At 53.0% G+C, this 16,834-nt stretch overlaps 2 protein-coding genes across 3 annotated transcripts in view; both read left to right on the forward strand.

The window, feature by feature from the left end:
* The window catches only part of LOC144720793 (nebulin-like), a 100,424-nt gene extending 88,044 nt beyond the window's left edge, over positions 1-12,380 (forward strand). Inside the window, exons 126-142 of the mRNA XM_078597842.1 lie at positions 2,779-2,889; positions 3,339-3,452; positions 3,699-3,803; positions 3,904-4,008; positions 4,688-4,780; positions 6,610-6,702; positions 7,257-7,349; positions 7,821-7,913; positions 8,497-8,589; positions 8,820-8,912; positions 9,044-9,136; positions 9,288-9,395; positions 9,520-9,700; positions 9,842-9,934; positions 10,315-10,467; positions 10,566-11,575; positions 11,688-12,380. Of these exons, the coding sequence (XP_078453968.1) occupies positions 2,779-2,889; positions 3,339-3,452; positions 3,699-3,803; positions 3,904-4,008; positions 4,688-4,780; positions 6,610-6,702; positions 7,257-7,349; positions 7,821-7,913; positions 8,497-8,589; positions 8,820-8,912; positions 9,044-9,136; positions 9,288-9,395; positions 9,520-9,700; positions 9,842-9,934; positions 10,315-10,467; positions 10,566-11,575; positions 11,688-11,861 (2,805 nt within the window). The 3' untranslated portion in view covers positions 11,862-12,380. The remainder of the gene's footprint in view (positions 1-2,778; positions 2,890-3,338; positions 3,453-3,698; positions 3,804-3,903; positions 4,009-4,687; positions 4,781-6,609; positions 6,703-7,256; positions 7,350-7,820; positions 7,914-8,496; positions 8,590-8,819; positions 8,913-9,043; positions 9,137-9,287; positions 9,396-9,519; positions 9,701-9,841; positions 9,935-10,314; positions 10,468-10,565; positions 11,576-11,687) is intronic.
* Positions 12,381-15,683: 3,303 nt separating this feature from the next.
* Positions 15,684-16,834, forward strand: part of LOC144720794 (cilia- and flagella-associated protein 69-like) — a 44,371-nt gene continuing 43,220 nt past the window's right edge. For both annotated transcript variants that reach the window (XM_078597843.1, XM_078597844.1), the window contains exon 1: positions 15,684-15,938. In XM_078597843.1, coding sequence (XP_078453969.1) covers positions 15,909-15,938 — 30 coding nt within the window. In that variant the 5' untranslated portion in view covers positions 15,684-15,908. The remainder of the gene's footprint in view (positions 15,939-16,834) is intronic.

Below are 16,834 nucleotides of genomic sequence, written 5' to 3' on the forward strand. Positions count from 1 at the left end.
TGGCGATGCTCCTCCTCGACCATGTCGACCTTCACAGCTGACCAGAATTTCGTAACATGCACGCGACGCACTGCCAGCACGTCCTTCACGAACACACCAGGACGCATCTTCACGAGCTGAGCGGGCATCACGGGCGCCGCATCCTGGTCGAGAGCTCGATTGGCGTCGTTACGCTCTGCTTTGACGTCGTTGAGACCCGCGATCAGCGTCATCGCATATATCGAGATCTCCTTGACGATCCTTGTCTTGTCGACCTCATTGAGACCCTCGTAGCTCTCCTGCGCAAACGATCCCTGGTCCTCAATGTGGGCAATGATCGCGGCAGACGCGATGCGCATCGACTGATCATGATACGACACGTACGCCTCATCATGATTGTTGACGCTATCAACAATCTCAACACTGAACAAAACGGTGAGCGACCCGATAAGCGACTGAATATGCTCCTCCTGCTGCGCGATGAGCAGCGACTGGCTCTGGAGCTGGACGATAGTGACGTTGATGGCGTCGATGGCGGGCGCGAGCGCGTAGGTAAGAACCCACCAATCGGCGGTGGGCAGCTTCGCGGGGTTGTTCTCAGTAGTGTACTCGATCAATGCTCGGCAGTACTGCTTGTAGAACTTGAGCACGTTCCCGAGATTGGCCCATCGGTTAGCCTTCCTGGGGCACTTGACCTTCATCTTGATGATCAGGTTGTTTTGGGTGCGGAGGTACACCGAAAAGTCGTACACGATCTTCACCCAGCTGCCATCGAAGACGCACTCGGCGGATTTCTTGACCACAATATCGATCTGATGAGGCGGACACCAGATTCGAATGACGTCGTTCTCGGCCTCCTTCACAATGAGCGTCACCAGCCCCCCATGACGCCCAGTCATCGTATTCTCGCCGTCCGATGAAAAGCCGATCAGCTTGGCGCGCCAGTTGGGGTACAGCGCGTCGAGGAACTTGACGAGCATGCGGAAGATGTTCTGAGCAGTGTGACGCTCGAACATAGGGATCGCGACCAGGTGCAGATTGACGAGGAAGCCGCGGTAACAAACGCGGGTGCGCAGGTCGAAGAACGACTGGCCGCGGTGAGTACTGCCGTCGCCAGCCAGAGAGAAGGCCCACACCGATGGATCGTCGATTATCCTGGCGATCATCTGCAGCCCGACGGCCACCAGAACACGGACTGACTGTGCGACGATGAGGTCGTTCATGCCCTGCAGCTTCGGCGTGTTGGTGCGGATCCTGGCATGATCGATGGCAGCAGCCGTTTGACGGAACGACATGCCGACACCGACGTGGTCCATGGCGAGCTCGAAGCGCATCTCGTTCTTGATTGTTGCCGTGTACGTATACGTCCCCGTCTCGATGTTCACTTTCTTGACGAACAGCTTCATCGCGTTGACCTTCTCCTTGGCCTTCTTGGCGGCCTTCTTGGCGATGGCTGCGGCCGCGTCCTCGTCGTCGTTGTCGTCGCCGCTGTCCTCGTCGTCATCGCGAAAGAACAAGTCCCCGATAATTGTCTCAATGATGCTGTTCTGGATCACGTAGTCGATCGACGCGGTCGACAGGTCCATGTAGTTGTGGAGCGTGTTGGTGCGCTTGGCCATGCCGTTGAAGTAGCTCTTCTTCTCATCGGGCGACAGCGTCTGGTAGAGCATCCACGATTCCTTGTGCTGCCCTTCAAAATGGTGGCGGTACTGATGCGGCAGGAACGGCTTCGTAAAGTACTTGATGTCTGTGCGGTTCTTGCGCTTGCGGCCCGAGTCACCCGTCACCTCGACCACATCACGGCCTTGGTGAACACAGAACAAGCAACGACAGGACTGCGCGCCATTGGCCTCCGTCGTGATGAGCTCCATCCCATACTGAAGGGTGTGTGAGGATTGGAACGGCGTCGCCACTTTCTTCCCTCCCATGTTGCTGCAGCTGCAATGCTCGGTATAACGATGCGGTACGTCTTGCCGCGGATTACGCAACTGCGCACTCCGCGCACTCACTAGTTTGTAGACGCAGCCAGGCTTAGTTTGTAGATATGTGGCGCTATTTATAGCGAATCTACAGTTTTAGGAGGCCTGGTGTATCAAGGCCCTCATCTCTCCGAGTGAACCAACATGGTGATCACGGAGGAACTATTAGTCTCAAACCTATTTATATTCTCAGCTATTTCAAGTTTATTTTGTCTAACCAATTGAGAACTCAAGAAACGAGGATGAGTCTCATTTGCAAGAGTGACCTTGGGTCACCATAATGACAAAGGCAATAACATTAAAGCCAAGTACAACAAAGTATAAGAGCAAATATAAATCAGAGCAAAAACAATCAGGTTACAGAAGAAATAAAAACATTTGTACAAAATCTAAATCAAATCAAATAACTTTCCAGGAACAAAAGTTGGTTCGCACAAATTACTTTTAAAAAAACGTTCATCGTAAAATTCAGTTACAGATACATCAACATGGGTTTTGGGTGATTATTGCACCAGTGTGTAAACAGATTATTGCACCAGTGTGTTGCGATTGAAACGTCGTAGTTTTTTTGTTATTTTTGTATTTATTGTTTTTTCTTTGAACCTATCTACGTGACTTTACCGAAAGATCCAAAGAATATGAATTCCTGCAGTCACAAAAGCTTTAAGTCAAAATTAAAGTGAAGTTATCTTACAGATTCGACAGCTCAGAATTACATTGTGGTGTAGACGGCAGAGTGATCAAGGCCATCTTTGAAGCAGCTGTGACGGGAGTGATCGTTGTGGTCACTCATGAGTGGTCCCTTGTGATGCCTCTTTAGAAAGACTACCGGAGGGATTTTGAGGAGGGAATGAAGGGACGGAATCTGAACGTTCTGGAGACGACGCCCGCATACCTGTGTGTGAAGCACGCCTCCAGCATCCTCAGCGAGGTGGGTGCTGCGCTGCCCTGCACAGAGACACTGTCGTTATTAACAACAGAAAGAGCAGCGCGCATCTGCGCATTGAGTACTCTTTCACGAGCGAGTCAGGTTTCGAGTCTCATTGCAACAGTGACTGATTTGGGTCACCGCAATGGCAATAGCAATAACTTAAGAGTGCGGCAATGAAGCAAATAGAAATCGGGGCAAAAACAACCAAGCCACTGACAAAGAAACATCATTGATAGCGTAATGTGTGGTGGGCGGTGGTGCATGTGGTGTGTAGTGAGGGGCGCTGTGTTTGAATGTACGCTTGCCACTTCACGTGATCTGAAAGTACACGTAGCCTGGCACAAGTTCTGTAGTGCCATCACTGCCGCTTTGTGTGTATATATGAGCAAGTATTGTGATGTGTGGTGTGGCCGTGGTGTGGTATGTGCCACACAATGTATGATGTGCAGAGAGAGTACAAAAAGGACCTGGAGAGGGTGATCAAGGGGAAGGGAATGACTGTCCAGGACATGAACACCCCCGACTTGCAGCGGGCAAAGAATGCCACATCTATCCTCAGCCAGGTGAGTCTGCACTCTCACCAGAACCACGTCATGATCTGACCATGTTTCTGTGAGCCCCTCTACCAACCGACAAACGTTTAGCGAGGTTGTTACGTGGCCTCATGCAAAAGTTGATTACGAATCATAACATTGGCTGCGAAAACATACGCGTTACCAACTTTTGAGGGCTGTTTAGCGAGTTCGGTTTTAAGCAGGATCACGCGTGCGCTTTCACTGCATTGACTGCGGGGTGCTGCCTGGCCTCAGACCAAATACAAGGAGATGGCAGGCAAGGAGCTCGGCGTTTACATCTCGGTGGTCGACTCTCCCGACATCGTGCACGCGCGTCACGTGAAGGACATCATGAGCTCGGTGAGTAGCGCAGCGGCAAAACACGCTCGGCCACGAGCCCCGGCTTGATTGGTGTTGACTGGCGTCTCGTGCCTCTCGCCTCTCCACTGGTACCGCCCAGATCAAGTACAAGGCGGATGCGGTGAGGGAGCGGGGTCACTTCGTGTCTGTGCTAGACACACCCCAGTTCAACACCGTCAAGGAGAATCAAAAGAACTTCAGTGAGGTGAGAGTCCCCCTCCTCAGCCCATGGGCTCTCCCGGCCTGGTAGGCCACTGTGGCCCGCAGGGATGGTAGATCACACGAATTGGGGGAACTATCACTCTTACCCAAGAGTGTTGAGGTGGCTTGTCAGGGTATGGCAGTACAAAAAATAAGATTAATTTCCATCTGTGCAGGGATTGAGTGTTATACCTACCTCTCATACACATTTTTTCTCCAGGTACTCCAGTCTCCTCTACGTGTATACACACCCATTAATGGAATTGAACAAACATCCCAATATAGAACCACAGAGCTTGGGCAATTGTTGGCACTGGTTCTGGCTGCCTTCCTGCTTGCTTGTGGGTTTCCCCTGCACCTCCATGAGAAAACTGTGCATTACAAATTCTACTCCAGAGGAGTTTTTGGATGTGATTTGCATGAATAATATGGTTTAGAAAATAAAAAAATATTGCACAGTATTATAGGGGCCAGGGGGAGGTTGACTCAAATACATTAAACTTTGACACTGTGTCACCTTGTATGTTGACCAACTAGAACACGGCAGTCTTACATACGTTACAGAAAACAGTCCTGGCCATCCTAAACAACACACACGGGTTGTGACGTGGTTGTGATGTTGCTGTGTGGTAATCGCGCTGGACACGTGGGGGTTGCGACGATGCTCTACGCTGCCATCTCAGATCCAGTACCGGGACCCGATGGCAAGTGGCACATGTGCCACCGACACACCCGAGCTGCGGCACGCCAAGCAAGCACAGCACATCATCAGCACGGTACGCTGCCCACCCACATAACCCACCCCACTAGCCCAACCCAACAAGCCACCCCTCGAGCCCACCCATATATCCCACCCCAAGAGCTCACCGTGCAGACCCAAGCATACAGTGAGGGAAAAAAGTATTTGATCCCCTGCTGATTTTATACGTTTGCCCACTGACAAAGAAATGATCAGTCTAAAATTTTAATGGTAGGTTTATTTGAACAGTGAGAGACACAATAACAACAAAAATCCAGAAAAACGCATGTCAAAAATGTTATAAATTGATTTGCATTTTAATGAGGGAAATAAGTATTTGACCCCTCTGCAAAACATGACTTATTACTTGATGGCAAAACCCTTGTTGGCAATCACAGAGGTCAGACGTTTCTTGTAGTTGGCCACCAGGTTTGTACACATCTCAGGAGGGATTTTGTCCCACTCCTCCTTGCAGATCTTCTCCAAGTCATTAAGGTTTCAAGGCTGACGTTTGGCAACTCGAACCTTCAGCTCCCTCCACAGATTTTTTTTTATGGGATTAAGGTCTGGAGACTGGCTAGGCCACTCCAGGACCTTAATGTGCTTCTTCTTTTAGCCACTCCTTTGTTGCCTTGGCCATGTGTTTTGGGTCATTGTTATGCTGGAATACCCCTTAGCAGAAAAACACCCCCAAAGCATAATGTTTCCACCTCCATGTTTGACGGTGGGGATGGTGTTCTTGGGGTCATAGGCAGCATTCCTCCTCCTCCAAACACGGCGAGTTGAGTTGATGCCAAAGAGCTCCATTTTGGTCTCATCTGACCATAACACTTTCACCCAGTTGTCCTCTGAATCATTCAGATGTTCATTGGCAAACTTCAGACGGGCATGTATATGTGCTTTCTTGAGCAGGGGGACCTTGCGGGCGCTGCAGGATTTTAGTCCTTCACGGCGTAGTGTGTTACCAACTGTTTTCTTGGTGACTATGGTCCCAGCTGCCTTGAGATCATTGACAAGATCCTCCCGTGTAGTTCTGGGCTGATTCCTCACCGTTCTCATGATCATTGCAACTCCACGAGGTGAGATCTTGCATGGAGCCCCAGGCCGAGGGAGATTGACAGTTCTTTTGTGTTTCTTCCATTTGCGAATAATCGCACCAACTGTTGTCACTTTCTCACCAAGCTGCTTGGCGATGGTCTTGTAGCCCATTCCAGCCTTGTGTAGGTCTACAATCTTGTCCCTGACATCCTTGGAGAGCTCTTTGGTCTTGGCCATGGTGGAGAGTTTGGAATCTGATTGATTGATTGCTTCTGTGACCAGGTGTCTTTTATACAGGTAACAAGCTGAGATTAGGAGCACTCCCTTTAAGAGTGTGCTCCTAATCTCAGCTCGTTACCTGTATAAAAGACACCTGGGAGCCAGAAATCTTTCTGATTGAGAGGGGGTCAAATACTTATTTCCCTCATTAAAATGCAAATCAATTTATAACATTTTTGACATGCGTTTTTCTGGATTTTGTTGTTGTTATTCTGTCTCTCACTGTTCAAATAAACCTACCATTAAAATTATAGACTGATAATTTATTTGTCAGTGGGCAAACGTACAAAATCAGCAGGGGATGAAATACCTTTTTCCCTCACTGTATATGTCAATTACATGTCATTCATATCCTGTATTAGGCCACCCTTCCAGCGCTCCCTGCTAGCCCATCTGCCCCACTAGCCATATATAAGCACTCTCACCTCAGCCCTGGTAGCAGTTGCACTGCATCTCTGACGTTTGAAGGGGGGCATGTGTTGTGTCATGATACGTGGTGTTACGATGTGGTTGTGACGCACGGTTGTTTGTTGTTGTGGTGGGGTCCAGGTGAAATACAAGGATTATCCCGGGAAGGCTACGCCTGTGCCCTTCACGCCGGAGGTGGAGCGCGTCCGCAGAAACCAGGAGCATGTGTCTGACGTATGTCACACGCCGCACCACACAATACAAATATCCCTCCTTTAGCCTTAATAGACTGTTGGGGCAAGGGCAGTTAGCGAGCACCTATGAAGGGCGGCACAACACATGAGGTACTAATTTAAGGCTAAGTCGATCTAGGGGAGCCCCAGGACTGGTTCAAATGTTAGTCAACAATGTTGGCACCTATGAAGGGCGGCACAACACATGAGGTACTAATTTAAGGCTAAGTCGATCTAGGGGAGGCCCAGGAATGGTTCAAATGTTAGTCAACAATGTTGGCCATGGGCAGGTATCGAACTCGGATTCCCGTGTTTGTATTGCTATGAAATAACCACGACGCTACCACTCTCCAAGCACACATAGACCTCTTGTGCCTGTGATGATAGTTGTGACAAGGGCGAATGATTATCATGAGCATCGTATAAAATACCAGGCACTTGTTGATAAACACGAATTTTGTAAGGTGTGTGCGCTGTGCGTGCTGTGTGTGCTATGTTGTGTACGTGGCGTGCGTGTGGTCTGTGGTGAGCTATGTGTTTTCTCTGCGGCTGCAGGTGAAGTATAGGGAGCAGCTGGGGAGAGGGACGGCTATCATGCTCACCCCGGAGATGGAGCGGGTCCGCAGAAACCAGGCCAACGTGTCTGACGTACGCAGGACCCTCACACGCGCAAGGGCTCACACACACACCTTCTCTGAGCTGAGGGCAATGGTGTTTAGTGACTTGTCATTATTAGCGACCTGTATAGCCAAATGATCATACAATACGCAATAAATAAATCATGACTTCTGTTTCAGAATTACCACTATTCAGCAGAACATTGTTCGTCTGGCGATCTATATAATGGTTTGTTTCAGGTCTAAAAAGTAATTCCATGAATCTATGTGTACCCTTTATTTACTTTACAAAACATATATAGGTTAGATGCTTATTTTAACGTTCGATTGTGCTTTGCTGTGCAATTGAAGCGTATTGTGTGTGCCATGTGTGTGCTTATCCTATGTGCACTGTATCTGCGCGTTGCTGTGGGGTGCATGTTGCCTGTCGTGTGGCGAATGTGGTGTGGATTGTGGGCGTGCTGTGTTGCTGTTGTGCTGCGTGTTTGTTGTGGGGCTGCAGGTGAGGTACAAGGAGCAGTTGGGGAGGGGCACCGCTGTGATGTTCACCCCGGAGATGGAGCGCGTCCGCAGAAGCCAGGCCAACGTGTCCGACGTACGTGGGACTCTCACACGCACGCACACACACGGAGTCAATTCGTGGGGCTTGCAGGGTCATTTTGTATTTGCAGACCGGTCGGTAATGCAGTGTGGATGACATCGACTGGGGATGCAGCTATGTACAGGTTTTGTGGGGGCAGTGATGTGGCCCAGCGGTAGTTCGCCACTTGTTATAGAGGTTCGTGGTTTGATTCCGTTAAAGATCACGTGATGTCATTCGAAGAGTAGCTCATTGTGTGTAGGCATTGTGGTCCAAATTTGATTTTTTTTTTTAAACATAGCATTTGTTGCCTCCTACTGTGAAAAGTTGCAGAATCTTCCAAAAAATAAGTAGTGAGACTCGGTGAGGCTTTGCTGGGTGAAGAGATTTAATAAATAAATATAACTATTATTGATTTTCGATTCAATAAATAGTATACGTATTTGTTTTCTCTATATTTTTATGCAACACAACGAACATCCTGTAAAAAGGCTTAAACCTGTCAGAAGGCTTAAACCTGTCCCATGAAGGTTTCACAGTCACAAGGTTATTTTGCGTTCGCGTGACCCATGTTCCGTGCAATGTGCCGACGATGCAGATCAAGTACAAGGAGCAGCTGGGGAGGGGCACGGCTGTGATGTTCACCCCAGAGATGGAGCGCGTCCGCACAAACCAGGTCAACGTGTCCGACGTACGTGGGGCTGGGACACACGGGGTCACACGTGTGGTCGACGTGCGGGGCTCGCACAGCCACTCGGGGATATACGCGGGCCTCAGACACGTACGGGGTTTGGCGTGCGGCTCTCAAGGAGACGCGCGTGTCTCAATGCTTCCACTGTTTGGCGGACTGTACGGCCAGAGTGCTGTGAAGAAGAGTAGCGTTGATTCGGTGTGACCTGTGCATAACTCGTGTGGCAACAGGTGAAATACAAGGAAGCAATGCGGAGGTGCATGGCCATATCTCTCACCCCGGAGATGGAGCGCCTCCACCACAACCGGGCCAATGTGTCCGTGGTAAGTGTCATGTGAACACATGACCATTAAATAATTATTTATACTGTCATTGACATATTCCTGCTGAGAACCAGGTTATATCAGTATGTGAATGGTAGTTTTAGCTGTTAAATGCGCTTGTATTTGTGCAGGTCCAATACAAAGAGCGGCTTGGGAAGTACACGCCCGTAAATATACCTTCTGACCTGGAGCGCCTACGAGAGACCGAGAGACACATGAACGCGGTAAGAGATTTGGCGTCGCTTCTCTTGATTGAATCAGTCCTGCTCTCCAGCGCATAATGCACACTCACTGATACTACACAGCTCCACTACAGTGTACAGAGGCACGTATCTAGTCGCGTGCATACCGGAATTTGTGTGCTCGCCTGTGCAGGCTCATTATAAGGACCTGGGCCGATGGGATCAGCAGGGCCGCTCCATGTGTCTGCTGGACACGCCTGAGATGCGACGCGTGCGTCAAAACCAGCGGGACATCTCCATGGTGAGGCCAGTGAGGGGGACTGCAGGACGCCCCTGGTTCTCCTGCATACGCACACGGCGCCCGTATACCGTCACAGAGCCTGCTTGTCGTGACCCGGGATTGAATGGGTATCTTCTTGTCACAGGTTAAATACCACGCAGACTTCGAGCGCAGCAAAGCGCGTGGCTTCACGCCAGTGACGGACGACCCCATCACGGAGCGCGTGCGCAAGAATACGCAGGATGTGAGCGACATCACCTACAAGGGAATCACACGGCGTGTCGTGGAGATGGAGAGCACCTCAGCTGAGCAGGGTGGCACCACAGGTACCTAGCCTCTGGGGCCTGGCTCCACGCTGCTTCACAGCCTCCTCTCTGCTTCACAGCCTCACAGTCTGCAGCGACTGCGTTTAGTCAGAGAAGCCTTGCCTGGGAGCGTGCTGACCTCTTATTTTCTCCGCGCGGCAGACTTGCGTGTTTGGCGAACGAACCCTGGCTCCATTTTTGACTACGACCCTGCGGAGGACAACATCCAGTCACGGAGCCTGCGCGTCGTCAGCGGTGGGCAGCTCACTTTACGGCCACCGCAAACGCATGGCATTCACTCACTCTATCGGTTCACGTTGATGCTACTGATTGAGGGGGGCACAGGGCCACTTTTGGAGTGTACTGTTCCCATTGGTGGCGCTAGTAATGCACTCACGGCCATCACACGTATGTACATAGGGAGAGAATAACTGGAAGTATGATTTGTCTCCGATATAATGTTTTTTCCTTTGCTTTGCCTGGAGAGAAGATTCCCAGATACAATATGTGCATGTAGTGGTGTGTGAATACACAGGGTGGTGTGCATGCCATACCACACCACGGGTGTACATATGCCATGTTTGTGCAGCTCCTCATAACAGCAATGTGCCTTCCGTCCTCTGTACCCGACTCAGTTCAAGCGAAGCGGTGTGGCCGGGAGTACCCACGCTCCCTCAGTGCCCTGAGCACGAGCACGGGCGATGAAAAGTCGGAGATGTCGGGCCCCACGCGCACAGCCTCGTTCTGCAGCAACACGTACTCCAGCCAGCCGGCGGTGCAATTCCAAGGTGACGACGTCCTGATACTCCGCTTGCTTGCATTGCACGCAAACCCCCTGGGATCCTGAATTCCCACTCATTAATAAGAATGCGGTGGTTGTGTGCAGTTTCTCAGCAGGTACAAACCGGCCACTCAGAGGGCACCCAGGATCAGAGTGGCCATGCCGTGGGCAGCAGGGTGCAAACTGGCTACTCAGTGGGCACTCAAGGTCAAAGTAGCCACTCGGTGGGCAGCAGGGTGCAAACTCACTACTCAGTCGGTACCCAGGGTCAGAGTGGACATTCCGCGGGTACCAAAGCACAAACTGGCTATTCAGCGGGCTCCCAGGGTCAGAGCGGGTACTCTGCAGGCACCAGAATGCAAACTAGCGACATCGTGGGGAGACAAGGTCAGAGAGAACAGCCGGTGGGCATCAAGATGCAAACCGGCTACTCAGTGGGCGCTCAAGATCAAAGTAGCCGCTCAGCGGGCACCAGGGTGCAAACTGACTACTCAGTGGGATTCCAGGGTCAAAGCGGGCATTCTGCAGGCAACAGAATGCAAACGAGCTACATCGTGGGCAATCAAGGTCAGAGTGAAGAGATGGTGGGCACCAAGATGCAAAGTAGCTACTCGTTAGGCACTCAAGATCAAAGTAGCCACTCAGTGGGCACTAGGGTGCAAACTGGCTACTCAGTTGGGACCCAGGATCAGAGTGACCATTCTCTGGGCACCAGGATACAAAGTGGCTACTCAGTGGGTTCCCAGGGTCAGAGTGGCCACACAGTGGGCACTCACGGTCAGAGTAGCCACTCGGTGGGCACCAGGGTGCAGACTCACTACTCAGTGGGTCCCCAGGCTCACAGTGGCTATTCCACGGATTTCAGAGGGCAAACTGGCCACCCTGTAGGCAATCAAGGTCAGAGTGGTCACTCGGTGGGCACCAGGATGCAAACCCACTATACGGTGGGCACCAAGGTGCACACTGGCCAGTCGGTCGGTGGCTACCTGATGGGCAGCCAGATGCGGAGCAGCTCCTCCATGCAGACGGCGTTCCTGGCATCGGCTGGAGTCAACGTTTCTGCCAGCCATCGCCAGCTCTTGTCGCCGGTCTCGTCCCACCTGTCCTCGACCTCTGTGAGTGCCACAACATCCATGCAGGCACCGTTGAGATAGAGAGCGTGCCCACGTGTGGAATAGTCACTCGCAGCGTAACTCAACGGTGTTCTCCCCTCCCCATGCGTTCCAGAGAATCTACCGAGCCGTGTACGAGTACACGGCCGCAGACCGTGACGAGGTCTCTTTCCAGGACGGGGACGTCATCGTTAACACCCAGCAAATCGATGAGGGCTGGATGTATGGCACGGTGCAGCGCACAGGCATCTCCGGCATGCTCCCGGCGAACTACGTGCAGGCCCTGTGAGCCATCGCACGAGCTGCAACACTGCCGCCTTCTTCTTCATACGGGCTTACCTCCACCAACCTCTCTCATCGTCAGCCACAAAAGCAACAGCTTTCTTTTACACAAAGGCTTCACAAACATGGCGAATACATTCTGAAAGTACACGTGTCCCGGTTTAACAACCAGTTTAACAACATGGACAGTCTGGCAATTATCACCTGTGCTCGAGTGTAAGGAAATAATTTGTACAAGATCTGGTACCAGTATTGTGTTGAACTTGATTCCAGTATTATGCACAGTTTTGATAGACCTAGGCTGACTGAGAAATGTCTGGGTTTGGTATGTTGAAAAGGTGGCAACTCCTAAGGTTACCCTCAGCTACAAATCTGAAGACGTATTAGTGAGCATAGATAACGTTTTGCTGCGAGTTTGGTCAGCACATTTCGACACAGTTGTGGTCACCTGCGTGTGAACCCTTGTTGCATGGTGGTGGCTGTGAACAGCGTTTGCTTATGTGTTCTAATAAAGCCTGATCTCCAAGCTATTGTGTAGCTGTGCTTTGCTTTGCGCCAGGTGTTCATTACAGGGACTTGTGTTCCCACTCAACTTATCCACACAGAATGCAAGGCAGCGCACGGTAAGAGGCCTCATCAGGAGGATTCACAAGACGTGGATTTACTCTGTACAATTCAACTTGCCCGGGACAACAATTTCAGCACTTGTTCCCAGGGCTCTAGCTTTTATAAAGGTCTCAAAACCTTTCGTTAATAACTCAAAAGGGTTGACCCCTGAGTGACCCCTGCTGTGCTGCGCTGTTTGTCAGGGTATGCGACCCACAGAGGAGCCAGAGATTAGGTTTCCATCTGCCCGGGTCTGTCCCGTAACGTGAATTGCACCAAGGCTGTCTTCTTCATATGGGCTCACCTCCACCAACCTCGCTGGTCATCAGTCACGTGGGTTTGACTCCCAATCGTCTGGAAATTGGCATCTGTTCTGGTGGCAGGAATTGATTTGTACAGGTATCTGGTTCTGGTTCAGTATTGTGTTAAACTTTATTACGGGATACTGCAGTTTTGACAGACCTAGTGCTGAGAATACATCCAGGTGTGTGCTGCAATGTAAAAGGTGTCAATCTTTGCCAGAGGCCATTCCTAGCTATGGGCTGTGTACCTGTGCTTGACTCTATTGGGCCTTGCACCTATATAAAATCATGTATCTGAAGAAACACATTTTTCTGAAGAGTGATGACAGCAGCATTATTGTATTTTAAATACAAAATACCATATTTTAAAATGTTACATATTTGACCTAAAAAAATTGATTTTATGCACGCAATTACTTTATTTGGTGATACTGCCTTGGCAGTGGTGCACAACCAACAAATAACAAAAAACCTCAACGCATTAATCAATAATAGTGGCCTTAAAAGGAAAGTATATAATCGTAGACTCGTAGGAAATGGCGCTTCTTCAATTCTCATAGAGTGAACCCACTCTACCCACCCTCTCTGATCTATTTTATGTTTTGAGCGGCCATTGTCACTTTATTTTTATTATGATTTTTCTATCTACGTGACTTTACCGAAAGAACCAAAGAATATATGGGATAGAATGTTTCCCCCTCACACGCGTGGGTTTCCGCCCGGTGCTCCGGATTCATGCACGTACAGTGAATCTGGTCACTGCTCGCTGCCCGTCTGTGGGCGCGCCACGGTGGCTAGGAGATTTTGACTACCTCGCCTGGTATACAGGAGGATATTTAATTTACCAGGTAAGGCCCACTGAGTTATATAGCGACCTAGCCACAAACGATAGCTCAACGAAGTGTGGCTTATCATCGTGTACAAATGTGTAGCAGCAGCCAACTACTCTACACATTTAGGATGTTGATTCTAAATGTGGTGGGAAAAAACGGGAGGACCCGGAGACAGATGAACGCGACCACGGAGAGAGAGAGAGACGCAAACTCCAACTGCGGTCCAGCTCAGTGGGCCTGGCCTGGTAACATCGTGAACAGTTTCCTCCTCGCACCTCTGTCGTGTCGTCGTCCACCCCACCACCTCTCTCTCGTGGAGAGTGAGCGGTGTCGTGCGGTGCCTCACGAGCTACCAAGTCCAAGTTCGCGTCGCAAACTGGGCCAGGCTGAGCCCCCCCCCCACCACTATCCCTCCAACCCCCCTCCCTCCCTCCCACCAACACCACCACCCCCCTCCCACCCCACCCCACCACCCCCCTCTCACCACCCCCCCTCTCACCACCCCCCCCTCTCACCACCACCCCCCTCTCACCACCACCCCCCCTCTCACCACCACCACCCCCCCTCTCACCACCACCCCCCCCCCTCTCACCACCACCCCCCCCTCTCACCACCCCCCCGCCCTCACCACCACCCACCCTCTCACCACCACCCCCCCCTCTCACCACCACCACCACCCCTTCATCACCACCCCCCCTCTCACCACCACCCCCCCCCTCTCACCACCACCACCCCCTCTCACCACCCCCCCCCTCTCACCACCACCCACCCTCTCACCACCACCCCCCCCCTCTCACCACCACCACCCCTCTCATCACCACCCCCCCCTCTCACCACCACCCCCCCCCCCCCCTCTCACCACTACCACCACCCCTCTCACCACCACAACCCCCTTTCACCACCAACCCTCTCACCACCACCACCCCCTCTCACCACCCCCCCCCCCTCTCTCACCACCACCCCTCTCACCCCCCCCCTCCCACCCCACCACCACCCCCCCCCCCTCAAACCACCCCCCCCCTCTCACCACCACCCTTCCCTCTCACCACCACCCCCCCCTCTCACCACCACCACCACCCCTCTCACCACCACCAACACCCCTCTCACCACCACCCCCTCTCACCCCCCCCCTCTCACCACCACCCCCCCCCTCTCACCACTACCCCCCCTCTCACCACCCCTCTCACCACCCCCCACCTCTCACCACCCCCCCCCTCTCACCACCCCCCCCCCCTCTCACCACCATCCCCCCCCTCTCACCACCACCCCCCCCTCACCACCACCCCCCCCCCCTCTCACCACCATCCCCCCTCTCACCACCACCCCTCCTCTCACCACCGCCCCCCTCTCACCACCACCCCCCCCCCCTCTCACCACCCCCCCCCCCTCTCACCACCACCCCACCCCTCTCACCACCCCCCTCCCACCCCCACCACCCCACCCTCCCACCCCCCCTCTCACCACCACCCACCACCCCCCCTCTCACCACCACCACCCCCTCTCATCACCACCCCCCCCCTCTCACCACCACCCCCCCCCCCCCTCTCACTACCACCCCCCCTCTCACCACCACCCCCCCTCTCACCACCACCCGCCCTCTCACCACCACCCCCCCCCTCTCACCACCACCCCCCTCCCACCCCCACCACCCCCCCCTCCCACCCCCCCCCCCCCCTTCCAACCCCACCACCCCCCCCCTCCCACCCCCTCTCACCACCACCCCCCTCTCACCACCACCCCCCCCCCCCTCTCACCACCACCCCCCCCCTCTCACCACCACCCCCCCCCCCTCTCACCACCCCCCCCCCCTCTCACCACCCCCCCCCCCTTCCAACCCCACCACCCCCCCTCCCACCCCCCCTCTCACCACCACCCCCCCTCTCACCACCACCCCCCTCTCACCACCACCACCCTCTCACCACCACCCCCCTCTCACCACCACCCCCCCTCTCACCACCCCCCACCCTCTCACCACCACCCCCCCCCCCTCTCAACACCACCCCCCCTCTCACCACCACCCCCCTCTCACCACCGCGCGGGGCTCCCGGCGGGCCCCGCGCGGTTCCCCTGGCAACGCGCGGAAGCCGAGCGGGCAGCGGGGGCCATGGCGAGTGCAGCCGTGGGAGGTCGGCAGGAGGAGGAGGAGAGGCGCGAGGAGTAGAGGGGAGGCAGAGAGAGGGGAGCTGAGAGGGGGGAGACAGAGAGGGGGGATCAGAGAGAGAGAGGGGAGCTGAGAGAGGGGGGAGCTGAGAGAGGGGAGCTGAGAGGGAGCGGGACAGCGGAGAAGAGCGGAGAGAGACGGCAGTGAGGAGGATGTCGAGGAGCAGGAGCGACCCGCGGCGGGTGAGGAGCTGACACCACGGACACGCACATCACTACCACACACTACATCACTACAGCACTACCACACACTGCTACAGCACTACCACACACTCCTACAGCACTACCACAAACTCCTACAGCACTACCACACACTCCTACATCACCACCACACACTCCTACAGCACTACCACCCACTCCTACAGCACTACCACACACCACATCACTACCACACACCACATCACTACCACACACCACATCACTACCACACACCACATCACTACCACACACTCATACAGCACTACCACACACACCTACATCACTACCACAGCACTACCACACACTCCTACATCACTACCACACACCACATCACTACCACACACCACATCACTACCACACACACCTACATCACTACCACACACCACATCACTACCACATCACTACCACACACACCTACACCACTACCACACACTCCTGCATCACTACCACACACTACATCACTACCACACACTACATCACTACCACACACCACATCACTACCACACACCTACTGCACTACCAGACACACCTACAGCACTACCACACACTCCTACATCACTACCACACACTACATCACTACCACACACTACATCACTACCACACACCACATCACCACTACATTCCACATCACCACCACACTCCACATCACCACCACACTCCACATCACCACCACACTCCACATGACTACCACACACTACATCACTACCACACTCCTACATCACTACCACACTCCTACATCACTACCACACACCACGTCACTAGCACACACACCTACAGCACTACCACACACTCCTACATCACTACAACCCACTCCTACATCACTACCACACACTGCTACAGCACTACCACACACTCCTACAGCACTACCACAAACTCCTACA

Source organism: Lampetra planeri, chromosome 10 (genome assembly GCF_965212315.1).
Source record: "Lampetra planeri chromosome 10, kcLamPlan1.2.h2, whole genome shotgun sequence".
NCBI classification, from domain to species: Eukaryota; Metazoa; Chordata; class Hyperoartia; order Petromyzontiformes; family Petromyzontidae; genus Lampetra; species Lampetra planeri.